The following is a 13,325-nucleotide window of genomic DNA, read 5'->3' as shown; positions in this document are numbered from 1 at the left end:
ACTTTCTTTAAACAAGTGTGAAGATTGCGTTTCTGGTTGTTTTTAAATAATCAATGTCGCTTATGTGATGCATTTGATACTAAAACAAGTTTAAAAGCAAACATTTATGCACTTTGCTGATTTTCTCCTGTTTAATTGGCTCAATTACATGTATTTTAAATGTACAATGCTATGTTGGCTGCCAGTTTGTTTTTTGGCTCTATTGGAGTAAAAACAAAACATTGAGAATATCATCCACCATATTTGTATTCAGCATACCTAAATTATGTAAAATCAACTGAATAACAAAATCAGTTATGAGTAGTATATTTGTGCTTGAAAAGTTAAGTTGTCAGCACCATGATGGTAGTTATGCTGGGACCCAATTCACTAAACTCTCGCAACTTTGCGATCAAGCAGTGCAGTGCTAAAAGACTTGCAAAGAGGATGCTTTGTTGTCTACCAGAGCCTAAGAGAGCTTTGTAAATTAGGCCCCTGCACAGTAAGAATTAATTTTAACATGTGTAAAACCTCTCGTAATACGAGTACTTATTGTGACCAGTCCATTTGTAAGCAAATGTAGCAGTGAAAGTATATTTCTAACTTTGAGCAGAGAGGCATTCTTCTCTCTGTCCTGTGATTGAAACGCACCCTTCGAATCCGCTTGCTATTAATTCGGATCCCACACCCGGTGACGCATCATGACTGCAATCTTTATAAGAAGGATCTATACTAACGTCTGTCTGCGGCATATCAGCGGTAGTGAAGCCAATGTATATCACTCGAATTCCTCCTAACTCTTTTTTCAAAATTGTGTAAGCCCATTTCCCCCCTCCCCCCTTCCCCACCCTACGTTTATACCAGAACTGGAAATGTATTTCCAACAGGACTGCCCTAATTTTGTTTTTATCTGGCTTCGCTTGTGTAGTCACGTAGGTTGCAATGCGTTACATTATACCGAGTCCTGCACATATGATTTTCGTCCATTTAGCAAGACCCCTCTCCCAAAAAATAAAATGCAGCAAAAGAACCAAACAAACAAAAACAAACAACAACAATACATCAACACAAGAAACAAAACCAGTCACAAAAATAACAATAAAAAACCACAAATATAACAACAAAAAACACCCCCATAAAACAAAACAAAACAACAAAAAACTGAATCGTAACTTAGCAACAAAAGGCAAACGTATATTTCGCGAATATATGACCAAATATACTCCCGGAAAAAGGTGGCCCACATTGGGATCGGACTATATTTCTAAGTAGGGTTGTGTTTCTGAAAACACTTTTTTTCTCTTTTAAAACAAAACATGGCATTTCATATTTGTATACTTTATTACATCAAACAAATGGCGCATTAATCTCAAAACAATAATACGATATTTTTTCTTCAAAACCGGAGGGGTTAATGTCCCTCTTCCCTTACCGCTCACGATTCTGACGCCTTTGAATTACACGTTATTTATTACGAGTTAATTTAACGCAAATTTTGTCATAAGGAATAACATCTGTATGCTGAACATACAAATAAAGAGTAAATTTGCTATCGGATTAAAGGCTGGCAGGTATTGGGTTCACGTCACTATACCACCTAGAGCGAGTTTAACGATTCAGTGGGTAGGTGTAAGGTCACTAAACGGACTTCTCTCTCACTAATCACTGACAACTAACCGACTGTCCTGGGCAGACAGCCCAGCTACATCCGATGTGTGCCCAGGGCAGCATGCTTGAACCTTAATTGGATATAAGCACGAAAATAAGTATAAAGAAATGAAATTAATGTATCTCTCCTGTTGAAAACCTCTTCCTATCAAAGATGGAAGCAGAATTGACTTTGCCCCTTAAATTGGACCTAGCTTCACCCCAGATGCCATTAAATACCAGTACATATTAATTGTTTTTTTATCCCTCGTGAAATAACTTTCATTTGTTACTTGCTAAAGACCGTGACAAGTGGAAAAAAGTTATCTCGAGACAAAACAAATTATAATAACTGGTAACTCGTTTATTATCCTCCATTGAAAACTAAAATCATTAAAATGTCAGACATTTCAACAAACAGTAAAGCTACTGTATTCTGTCTCATGTCCACAAATTAACATGTCGTGTCATATAGTTTGATGTCCACTGATTAACATGTCGTATCATATGACATGATATCATATAGTTTGATGTCCACTGATTAACATGTGGTATCATATGACATGATATCATATAGTTCAGGCAAAACGCATTCACATTAGTTCCATAATCTTAAGTCTTTCGATTGCCAATCCAATGCAAATATTATTTGCGTGTCCACATCAAAATTACAGATTCACCCATCCACCCTGGGTATAGTCTCTGTTTGCAGGCCCACAGGCACGTAATCCGGGGGGACGGTGGTGGGCACAATCTCGGGGGGGGGGGGGGGGATATACCTATTGTGCAGAATAAGGCCCTGATCACGTATTACGGTTTAGTCGTTCAGAATTATTTAATAAGCTTTAGTACACCGAAAACATATCTATATTATATGTTTAAAATAATAAACTTCAACTTCTATGAGGTAATTTCTTTTTCTTTTTTGTTTTACATATATTCCATAAAATTGGTTGACGATGCAGTAAATGGTATATTTTAATACGTATACGTATAATACAAGAAACCCATATCGCTATATATCGTGATACCAAAACCCCCAAACATATCGCGATATTTCGTGATACAAAAATTGCATATTCGCGATATATCGTGATACCAGAAACCCATATTGTGATATATCGTCATACAAGAAACCCATATCACGATATATCGTTATACAAAAAAAACATATCGCGATATATCGTAAAACAAGAAACCCATATCGCGATATATCATTATACAAGAAACCCATATCGCGATATATCGTTATACAACAAACTCATATTGCGATATATCGTAAAACAAGAAACCCATATCGCGATATATCGTTATACAAGAAACCCATATCGCGATATATCGTAAAACAAGAAACCCATATCGCGATATATCGTGATACAAGAAACCCATATCGCGATATATCGCCATACAAGAAAGACATATTATCATAATACCCAACAAGGGACAGCACTGAATTTCAATAAGAGTTCTATAGTGCTGTTTTTTTCCCGGATAGTCGTATAACTCTTGTTCTAAGAAGAAACAACAACAAAAAGAAAAAAAAACAACAGGTATCTTTTGTTTAGAAAAATTTATTATTATTATTATTATTCGTAATGCAGTAGAAAAAAAACATCTACTCTATAATATTTCGACTTGGCAGTCAAAGTCAGGGCAATTCTAGTTATCGGAAATACGTCATTTTTTTCTCATTAAACAGAGTGGATGAATATATTATGCAGCTGTTCAATATGAACAAAAGACGCAGGCTATTTATTTATATTTATAGAATTCTGTACACCAGTACAGCTCCCTCTTCACTGTATATGAAGTTTAAAAAAGGTTTCTTTGACTCCAGTTTCCATTTCTGCTCGTCAGTCAATTTTTGGAAGATACGTGTCGCAGTATTGCCCTGCTCGTCTACGTAATCCAAATGCTTCACCCGTGTCACTAGAACAAAAAGGCCACCTGGGAACAAAGAAAAGGAAGGTTCGTTTAACAACAACCAGTTACACTGAGTAATCCAGACATTAACGATTTTAAACGACAGAACAAAAATCTCAAATACACCCACACTCACTCTCTCTCTCTCTCTCTCTCTCTCTCTCTCTCTCTCTCTCTCTCTCTCTCTCTCTCTCTCTCTCACTCTCTACACACACAAACATACACTACACAGCACAGACACACACTCAGACACACACAGACACACACACAGACACACACACAGACACACACACACACACACACACACACACACACAGACACACACACATACACACACACACAGACACACACACACAGACACACACACACACATACACACACACAGAAACACACACAGACAGACACATACACATACACACACACATACGCACACACACACAGACACACACAGACACACACACATACACACACACACACATACACACACATAAACACACACAGACAGACACACACACATACACACACACACACAGACAGACACACACACACACATATACACACACACACACATACACATACGCACACGCACACACACACATACACACACACACACACACATACACACACATACACACACACACATACGCACACGCACACACACACACATACACACACACAGACACACACACACATACACACACACAGACAGACACACACACAGACACACACACAGACACACACACACACAGACACACACACACAGACACACACACACATACACATACGCACACACACACTGAAACATCACAAGGACATCATACTAGAACACATATTCCTCCCATCGGACAGTTTAACCCCTGTGTTCAATAAACATCGGATTTTTTCGAGATTGCTTATGTACAATCCCTCTAGTCAGTGTACCACGACTGGTATATTAAAGGCCGTGGTATGTGTTATCATGTCTGTGGGATGGTGCATATAAAAGATCCCTTGCTGCTAATCGAAAAAGAGTAGCCCATGAAGTGACGACAGCGGGTTTCCTCTCTCAATACCTGTGTGGTCATTAACCATATGTCCGACGCCATATAACTGTAAATAAAATGTGTTGAGTACTTCGTTAAATAAAACATTTCCGTCCTTCCTATGTATGTATAATACATTATATTTGAGCCGATCAGTAATGTCGGTTTGGAACGTTTTTAACTGTTACCTCTGTGTTGATTTGGGTCGTGTTCTAACGATTGTAGCAGCAAGTTTTCATTGTACTTTGTAATAATTTTTGTTTGTACGGAATCGGGTTTGAGTTGTTTGTACAGACACTGATATGATATTCTAAGCAAGAAAGTGTATTTAGTATGTCGTTTTAGTCATCAAACATGTTGTCTTAGAGGTAAACATGTTACAATCGCAGAGCACTCAGAACAGTCTCTTTAATTTAACATGGAGACATGGAAACCAAATTTCAACCCTAGCGAAAAACCACTGGACAATTATCGAAAAAAAAAACCACCTGCGATATAGGTACACATAGGTAAAACGATGATAAACATACCTGGTTTTACTACAGAGGCGAGTTCTTCTAAAGCAGAAAAGGGAGCAAGATTTTCTCCTACTCCTCCACACATAGTCACTACATCATAGATACCTGTTATAAAAAGGAGAGAATGGATTATTTGTATAACGACACTTCAACAAATGGTTTTGAAAATACTACTATTTTGATTATGTGTTTGTGTGTGTGTTTGAGAGAGAGAGAGAGAGAGAGAGAGAGAGAGAGAGAGAGAGAGAGAGAGAGAGAGAGAGAGAGAGGGGGGGGGGGTGAGGGAGATAAGACCATACATATCATGGCCTTTGATATCCCAGTCGTGAGATGGAAGAAACACCCCGAATCCACCGAGGCCGAGCGATCCTACGATCCCACACGTCTGAGAAGAACGTTCTGACAGTGAGTTACATACTTGATTGAAAATATGTTTCTCATGGTCTCTTTGTAAATATTAGTACAGAAAATAGCCTCTCGAAACTGGATACCCCTGTAAACCGGACTTCCTTTAAAACTAGATGTTTCGATACCCTTATAAACCTTTTTCACGGTCACTTTTTAAATATCAGTACAGAAAATAACCTTTCGATACCGAATACCCTTATAAACCTTTTTCACGGTCACTTTTTAAATATCAGTACAGGAAATAACCTCTCAAAACCGGATATCCGTCAAAACCGGACCCTCTGTAAACCGGGATTTTGTCAAAACCAAATGGTTTTCACGGTCCATTTTGGAATATCAGTACAGAAAATAACATCTCGAAACCGGATATTATAAAACCCCAACGTTTTGACTTGGTCAGTTTGGGTGTCCGGTTTAGCGGGTTTCACTGTACTTCCAGGCCATATTTTGTCGCCTTCTTAACTACGTCATTGCCGCGTGACCCCGACTTTGAAATTAGTTTGCATAACTCTTACGATCGATCCGTGGGAAAGTGCATATAAAAGATCCCTTGCTGCATTAAGAAAATGTAGCGAGTTTCCTCTTTTGACTACGTCAGATTTACCAAACGTTTACATTAATTAGCCGATAATTAGTTAATCAATGTGATCTAGTGGTGTCTTTAAACAAAGCGAATAAACAAACAAAATCTTACGATGGTTAATGTATGTACGTAGTTTATTTTCTCCCAGGTATTCACAGATCAGTCTCTGGTAAATGTTTTTCTGTTTCGCTAAATCCAACATCTTCTCTGAGGCATCCACACCATCAAGGTTGGTAAATCCAGCTTTATACAACTGAAAGTAGGAATTCTGAGGATGTGTTCAGCAGTTCGGGCGTTTTAGTGATTAGTCCTCTAAATACATTGTACAGTACTTCTGGTTCAACTTACAGTTTCTAACATTGAATATGTGTTTGTATATCTTGGGTATTCTAAGTTACTATCAATGTCTATATAGCAGTTTAAAAGAAATGTTGTATTTAACGACGCACTCAACACATTTATTTACGGTTTTATGGCGTCAGACATATGGTTAAGGACCACACAGATTTTGAGAGGAAACCCGCTGTCGCCACTACATGGGCTACTCTTTCCGATTAGCAGCAAGGGATCTTTTATTTTTGCTTCCTACAGGCAGGATAGCACAAACCATGGCCTTTGTTGAACCAGTTATGGATCACTGGTCGGTGCAAGTGGTTTACACCTACCCATTGAGCCTTGCGGAGCAATCACTCAGGGTTTTGAGTCGGTATCTGGATTAAAAATCGCATGCCTCGACTGGGATCCGAACTCAGTACCTACCAGCCTCTAGACCGATGGCCTAACCACGACGCCACCGAGGCCGGTCATATAGCAGTTTAAAGAAAGAAGTGTTTTATTTAACGACGCACTCAACACATTTTATTTACGGTTATATGGCGTCAGACATATGGTTAAGAACCACACAGATTTTGAGAGGAAACCCGCTGTCGCCACTACATGGGCTACTCTTCCGATTAGCAGCAAGGGATCTTTTATTTGCACTTCCCACAGGCAGGATAGCACAAACCATGTTGAACCAGTTATGGATCACTGGTCGGTGCAAGTGGTTTACACCTACCCATTGAGCCTTGCGGAGCACTCACTCAGGGTTTGGAGTCGGTATCTGGATTAAAAATCCTATGCGTCGACTGGGATCCGAACCCAGTACCTACCAGCCTGAAGACCGATGGCCTGCCACGACGCCACCGAGGCCGGTATAGCAGTTTAAGACCATCTTTGATATTAGCCAGAATTGTGATATTGCTTGTTGTAAGAACGTTTTAGAAATATATCGTAACTTGCAATGTTAGGTTATCCGAATTTAGAACATTACTGATCTTTTTTATTATTTCATTTCATGAGTCTGTCCATTTTGCCTAATCACCGTAGCCTCTCTCCCACCCCAACCAACCCCAGCCAAATATTTCCTGGATACGGCCCTGCAAATTTGTAGGCGATTCAGAAATAGATTTCATGCGACTAGATCTGAATAAATCTATATCATTAAAAGTCTTTTAGATGTCTTTGATGTTAAGACTGGTAAACCACCACGTTCAGTGGCGCAGTAAATTGAAAGGAAAATGACATTTGTTTAACGAAACATCAGCACATTGTATACTGGCCATAATAGTTCGGGGTGTATTACGTCCAATATATCGACAGTGGTTATCTGTCCACAAGACAGGGCGGGACGTAGCCGAGTGGTAAAGCGCCCGCTTGATGCGCGGTCAGTCTAGGGTCAACCCCGTCGGTGGGCCCATTGGGCTATTTCTCGCTCCATTCAGTGCGCCAAGACTGGTATATCAAAAACCGTGGTATGTGCTATCCTCTCAGTGGGATGGTTCATATAAAAGATCCCTGGCTACTAATGGAAAAATATAGCGGGTTTCCTCTCTAAGACCACATGTCGGAATTACCAAATGTTTGAGATCCAATAGCCGATGATTAATAAATCAATGTGCTCGACCTAAGATTACCGTATGTGTATAACTAAATTCTGCCCTTAAGATGATCTTAGCGTTAAAATCGCATCGTAAAACAAGGCTCTGGTTGCAGAGCTATAGGTCCAAAACTATGACTAAAACTCTGTTTTACCCCCTCTCCAGACAGTCCAGTACCGGAAGCGGCATCCAAAATCTTTATTGCGTGTCTGTTGTTTGGAAACAATTCTTCCATAGATTTTGCCAATTTTCTCGGTCCATTGTAGTTAGCCACATTCACACACTAAACGAAGATTAAAAACTTGAAAATAATACTTGAGCATGTATTATTATTATGAAAAAATCGTGTTAAATAAATAAATAAATAGATATATATATATATCGATGGAAGTATGAGTCAAAACGCCTTAAGTTAGCCGTAAACGTTTGTTGTTGTGTGGTGTTTTTATTCTTCTTTTCGTTTTTTTCTTAGGGATAATTTTATTTTGTTTTAACATTGACGCAATTCATATAATTTAACCAACCCTCTCTAAAGATTTACGAGTTTGAACTACATATAGTAACAGTGCCCGTATCACTTTAATTTAACTATACTTATATTCATGCTTATACTCAATTAAGGTTCAAGCACGTTGTCCTGGACACACACACATCAGCTATCTGGGCCGTTTGTCCATGACAGTTAGTTGTTAATGAGAGAGAAGAGTGTGTAGTGGTCTTACATCTTCCCATTGAGTCGTTAAAACTCGCTCTGGGTAGGAGCTGGTACCGGTCTACGAACCCAGAGCCTTATGTCCAGTGGCTTAACCATGACACCACCGAGGCCGGTGTTTGGATTGAACATACACTAAAACTCTTATATACCATATGTCATACTTTCTTCCAGGTGTGCATATCTTCCTCACCTATCCGCACTACTAATACATGTTATGTAGTTCCACCAATGTCAGATATACTAGTATACTATGCAAGGTTGAACGTGCCTGAATCTTTTAAAAGTGGATATGGGGTGTAAGTGAGTTACACTAGGAAATTTGCGCTATTGCAGATAAGCAATTGCAATAAAAATCTGCTATACTTGTAACATCCGCCTAAACCAGCAACATTAAGGAATGCAAAGACTTTTAGTTATGAATAATGACTGTTTGCATATTTCTAGTAAAACAAAATAAACGTTAAATTGTGACCTGTTTTTACTTTACCTTTGTTTTCTAGACAAAATTGTGACTTTTTTGTCATTTGTTTCCCAATCATCGTATTGTTGTAGTAGATAAATAATCATATAGATAAATAATCACATAGATAAATAATCACATAGATAAATAATCATAGCTTGGCTTACTCAGAGGCAATTAGATTTGTTCCTCTGTAACAATCTCTTAACTGATACATGGTGGAGATGTCGGATTGAATCAAGTTCCAGTTCTTTATTGCTTTGAGTTTTTACAACTTATTAGCATAATACAATGTACAACAAAATAATAAATATATAGAGTATAAGTACAGGATTGAATGAGTACTAGTGTCTGTGGAGGTGTTGTTTAAAATAATATTTTACTATGTATAAACAGGGTTTTTTAAAACGTGTTTTTCACCCTCCACTCCTGTGGGCCTGGGGCCTAATTCACTAAACTCTCGCAACTTTGCGATCTCGCAGTGCAATGCTGAACGCCTTGCAAAGAGGATGCTTTGTTGTCTAGCAGAGCCTAAGAGAGCTTTGTGAATTAGGCCCCTGGTCTATAACGGATAATGGTAAAATTAAGAGACAGCTATGAAATAGTATTGTACACTCTCAAGTTTACCTTTTCGTAACTTTGGCTGGTTTCATCGTAAACTTCAACGGTTTTCTTATTGCCAAGTCCTTTCTGTGTATAGCGTCCAACAACCCTGAAGCTTTCATTTTTGTCCTGTTCGCTCACATCGTCTGCAAATACAACCGCATCCATGATGAGAACACCTAGAAATGAAGACATTTGATCTTGTTGAATAAATAAATATGAATAAAATATGTAAATGAGTTCACGAGTAATCTAAGGCCAAAAAAAAAAAAAAAAGTCGGTCTCTGGTCAGACCAAAGTTCCAGAATTGATGGTTTTTTTTCTTTCTTTCTTTTTTTTAAATGCATGGATTGCACAGAAAAGATGAGTATATTTGATACCGAAATAACGAGTATATTTAAACTGAAATGAGAATGCACGTCCTAGTTCATATGCGACTTTGGCTCCAAATGCGGTTTTGGAGAGGAAAAATCTGGCAAAGATCAACGTCATACCGCAGGAAATTAAAAAAAAAAATGTTAACGCGCGAGGGTCAATATCGACGAGCTCGCTGACCAGAGACCAGAAATTTATTTAATTTGGCCTAAGCGCAACAAATGCTAAATGTATAATAAGCCATTAAATCCATATAGTCAAAATGAAAACTTACAGTCAGGTCAGAGTGTTTAACGTGCACATTCATAGCAAGCTGTTGTAGCGCACGCCTCTCCTCCGTCCAGGACAGAAAAGGGGTGGGGTAGGTTGGAGGGGGAACCGCCTGCACTGGCAGGTGCAAGGGAGCTGTAGCGTACCGGTTCCACTTGTCTATTTTTAAATTCAGGTAGTAATTTAATTGCGGGTGGGGTGTCGGTCCGTCTAGTGTACATCGACGGACGAGTTCTAAGTGGCACTGTTCACCCGGAGGTCACAACGTGCCTGTTCCCTAATTAGTTTTAGCTTCGTTTTGGGTTCTTTTTTTATTTTCCTATTTCTCACTTTCTCACAGACAGGAAAGCATATACCACGGCCTTTGTCCAGTTGTGGTGCACTGGTTAGAACGAGTAAAATCCCAATCAGCTGAATTCAATTCTTTATTAGCTTTAAGTTTTACAACTCATCAGCATATATACAAAACATAATACAAAACAAATATATATATACAATATATACATGTGCACAAAAATGGTGGGTATGGTTTTCTTAAAAGTAATTAGGGATACTAAAAAATCAATTAAAAAAAAAATTAAGAATTTTTTTTAAAATAAAGTTTTCCTTACTGTAATAGCTGATCTCTAATGTTGTTTGCTTGTACTAGATATTTTCCTAGGTTATTAAGTTCTTTTTTGTTACTTGTAGTTAACAATTGTATAAATAGAAAAACACTTGGCCGCCTGTGATAATACATTTTTATGTACTTATTTCGCAAATCTTTGTATTGTGGGCATTGCATTATAAAATGGTATTCATCTTCTATAATATTTGTATTACAAATTGTACACTTTCTTTCTGTTCTTTCGATGTTACGATATCGGCCAGATTCTATATTTAATTTATGAGCACATATTCTGATTCTGCATATTTCCTTTAAATATCATTCATCTATTGGTAATTTAAGGTAAGACTGTAATTTGAACTCGTTTAATAAATGCTGGTAAAGATATCCCTTGGATGTTGTAATTGTCCTGCTATAATAGAGTTGCTTAAATGTGTCGCATATTCTTTCTTTAATAATAATATAACATCTATTGTCAACATAATCTAAATTCCAAATGTAATTCAAACCCAGCATGTTAAGTTCCTGCCTAATATTCATTAATCAATTATCATTGTATTGTATCATTTCTTCATATATGCCGCGTATCAAATAATTAGTGGAGTTGCGTAATTTTATCCAGTATTTAAATATTCTGAGTTTTCTTGTGATTTGCAGCGGGAAATGCCCAAGTTCACTATAAACAAATTCGTTGCACGTTCCCGAATGGATCCATCGAGGTGATTCGATCCTGCGATGCAAGCACCTCACGCGAGCACTCTACCGACTGAGCTAAATCCCGACCCCTAGACTCTCGAGCAATTTAGACCAGCTGCCAAAATAAAGTTTGTCGAATTATTTAGAAAAACTAAACACAAAACAAAAATTGAAAGTGACCAAAACATTTAAAGACTGACTAAATAACCTATCAAATCCATTTGTTTGGGTTTTTTTCAGCCCAGATATAATTTGTTAAAAGATATGCGAAAGAATGTTTGCAAGTTATTTTTTATGTATTAAATGTTCCGTTTAACTGTACTAAAATAATGACCTCTATTCATCATTCTAAATGTTGTGGCCCAGATCATGTCTTGAATTAATTTCTAATTAATGGGGGAAAAACCCCATGTATTTAATACTGAATTTAAGTCGGGTTATTTTCCTCAGTCGTGGGTTGATGGATGGATTATTCCACTTCGCAAAAAAGGTAACATTAACGATGTACATAGTTGCAGAGGTATTACTCTATTAAGTTGTTTGGGCAAGTGTCGAATAATTGGCTAACAAAATTGGCTGAAGCCTATCATATTGTACACTGGGGGTTAGTCTGGTTCCATTCAGGTATGGGTGCTTTTCATAATAGATTTGTTCTACATTCATTAACTGCTCATTATTTTAACACCAATAATAAATGTGTTTTGTGTGCATTTGTAGATTTTGTCAATGAATATGATTATGAATATGAGTAAGAAAAGATTTATGGTGCAAACTCACTGTCCTGGACAGACAGCCCAGACAGCTGAGGTATGTGCCCAGGACGGCGTGCTTGAACCTTAATTGGATATAAGCACAAACATAAGTCAAATGGAATGAATGAAATATGGTGCAAACATATAGAGATATTAGCCTCGCGCGAGATCCTAATTATTAGGGTGAAGTCACTTCTCTCTCAATCTCAGTTTAAAATGTTTAGATGTATACGAAATAAACAATAGAATTGCTAACAGTTATACGTTTCGACGGTCAGTAGCACATTGTACCATTAGCTAGATCTTTCATCTCTGAGACTTGGTGCATGATTGTGTGGCGCTAGATACGTAACACTTAATTTATTATCTATGAATAGATGTTCACTGAGATCTTCACCATTCATCCGCGTCTGTGTACAACAAAGGTGGTCATTATTTTGACATGGCGACATCGATGTCGCCTGAAAGTTATTGAAAGGGCGAAGTCAAGCTGGTCAAAGCGAAGTTTTGACCCATTTCGCCCGCTCGCATGAGCCTTGGAGATAGGAATTAGAGGTGAAATGTTATTAAATATCAAAATTATTGTTAAATAGAGAATTCGTCATGACTGTGATTTTTTAATATGGACAATATCAACCGAGTCTAGTTAATCGGTATTTGTCGAGGCTTTGTCGAGACAAATACCGATTAACTAGACGACATTGATATTGTGCATATTAAAAACAACACCAGTAGCGAATTCTATTTATCCTATAACACTTCTAACATAACATTTTCATTCGATATTTAGCATATTACAGTACTAAAGTCGCTTCTGTCCGTAATATGACGTCATCACGATCAGCACA

At 37.8% G+C, this 13,325-nt stretch overlaps 1 protein-coding gene across 1 annotated transcript; it reads right to left on the bottom strand.

Annotated features, from left to right (window-relative positions):
- Positions 1 to 3,203: 3,203 nt before the first annotated feature.
- On the bottom strand, positions 3,204 to 9,945 carry LOC121382335. Its single transcript, XM_041511918.1, has 5 exons — positions 9,802 to 9,945; positions 8,154 to 8,282; positions 6,192 to 6,333; positions 5,102 to 5,194; positions 3,204 to 3,573 (listed from the first exon to the last, which is right to left on the bottom strand). The coding sequence occupies exons 1-5, from the start codon at positions 9,943 to 9,945 to the stop codon at positions 3,389 to 3,391; spliced, it is 693 nt and encodes a 230-aa protein (XP_041367852.1). The 3' UTR covers positions 3,204 to 3,388.
- Positions 9,946 to 13,325: the final 3,380 nt, after the last annotated feature.

Source organism: Gigantopelta aegis, chromosome 9, assembly GCF_016097555.1.
Source record: "Gigantopelta aegis isolate Gae_Host chromosome 9, Gae_host_genome, whole genome shotgun sequence".
NCBI lineage: Eukaryota > Metazoa > Mollusca > Gastropoda > Neomphalida > Peltospiridae > Gigantopelta > Gigantopelta aegis.
The sequence above is the reverse complement of the archived record's forward strand: the minus strand, read 5'-3'. Positions and strand labels throughout refer to the sequence as shown.

Coding starts and splice junctions, on each gene's coding strand:
- LOC121382335 (XM_041511918.1), bottom strand. CDS start 9,945: ATGGATGCGGTTGTATTTGCAGACGATGTGAGCGAACAGGACAAAAAT. Junction 8,283..9,801: donor CCAGCCAAAGTTACGAAAAG/GTAAACTTGAGA, acceptor ATCTTCGTTTAG/TGTGTGAATGTGGCTAACTA. Junction 6,334..8,153: donor CTGGACTGTCTGGAGAGGGG/GTAAAACAGAGT, acceptor TCCTACTTTCAG/TTGTATAAAGCTGGATTTAC.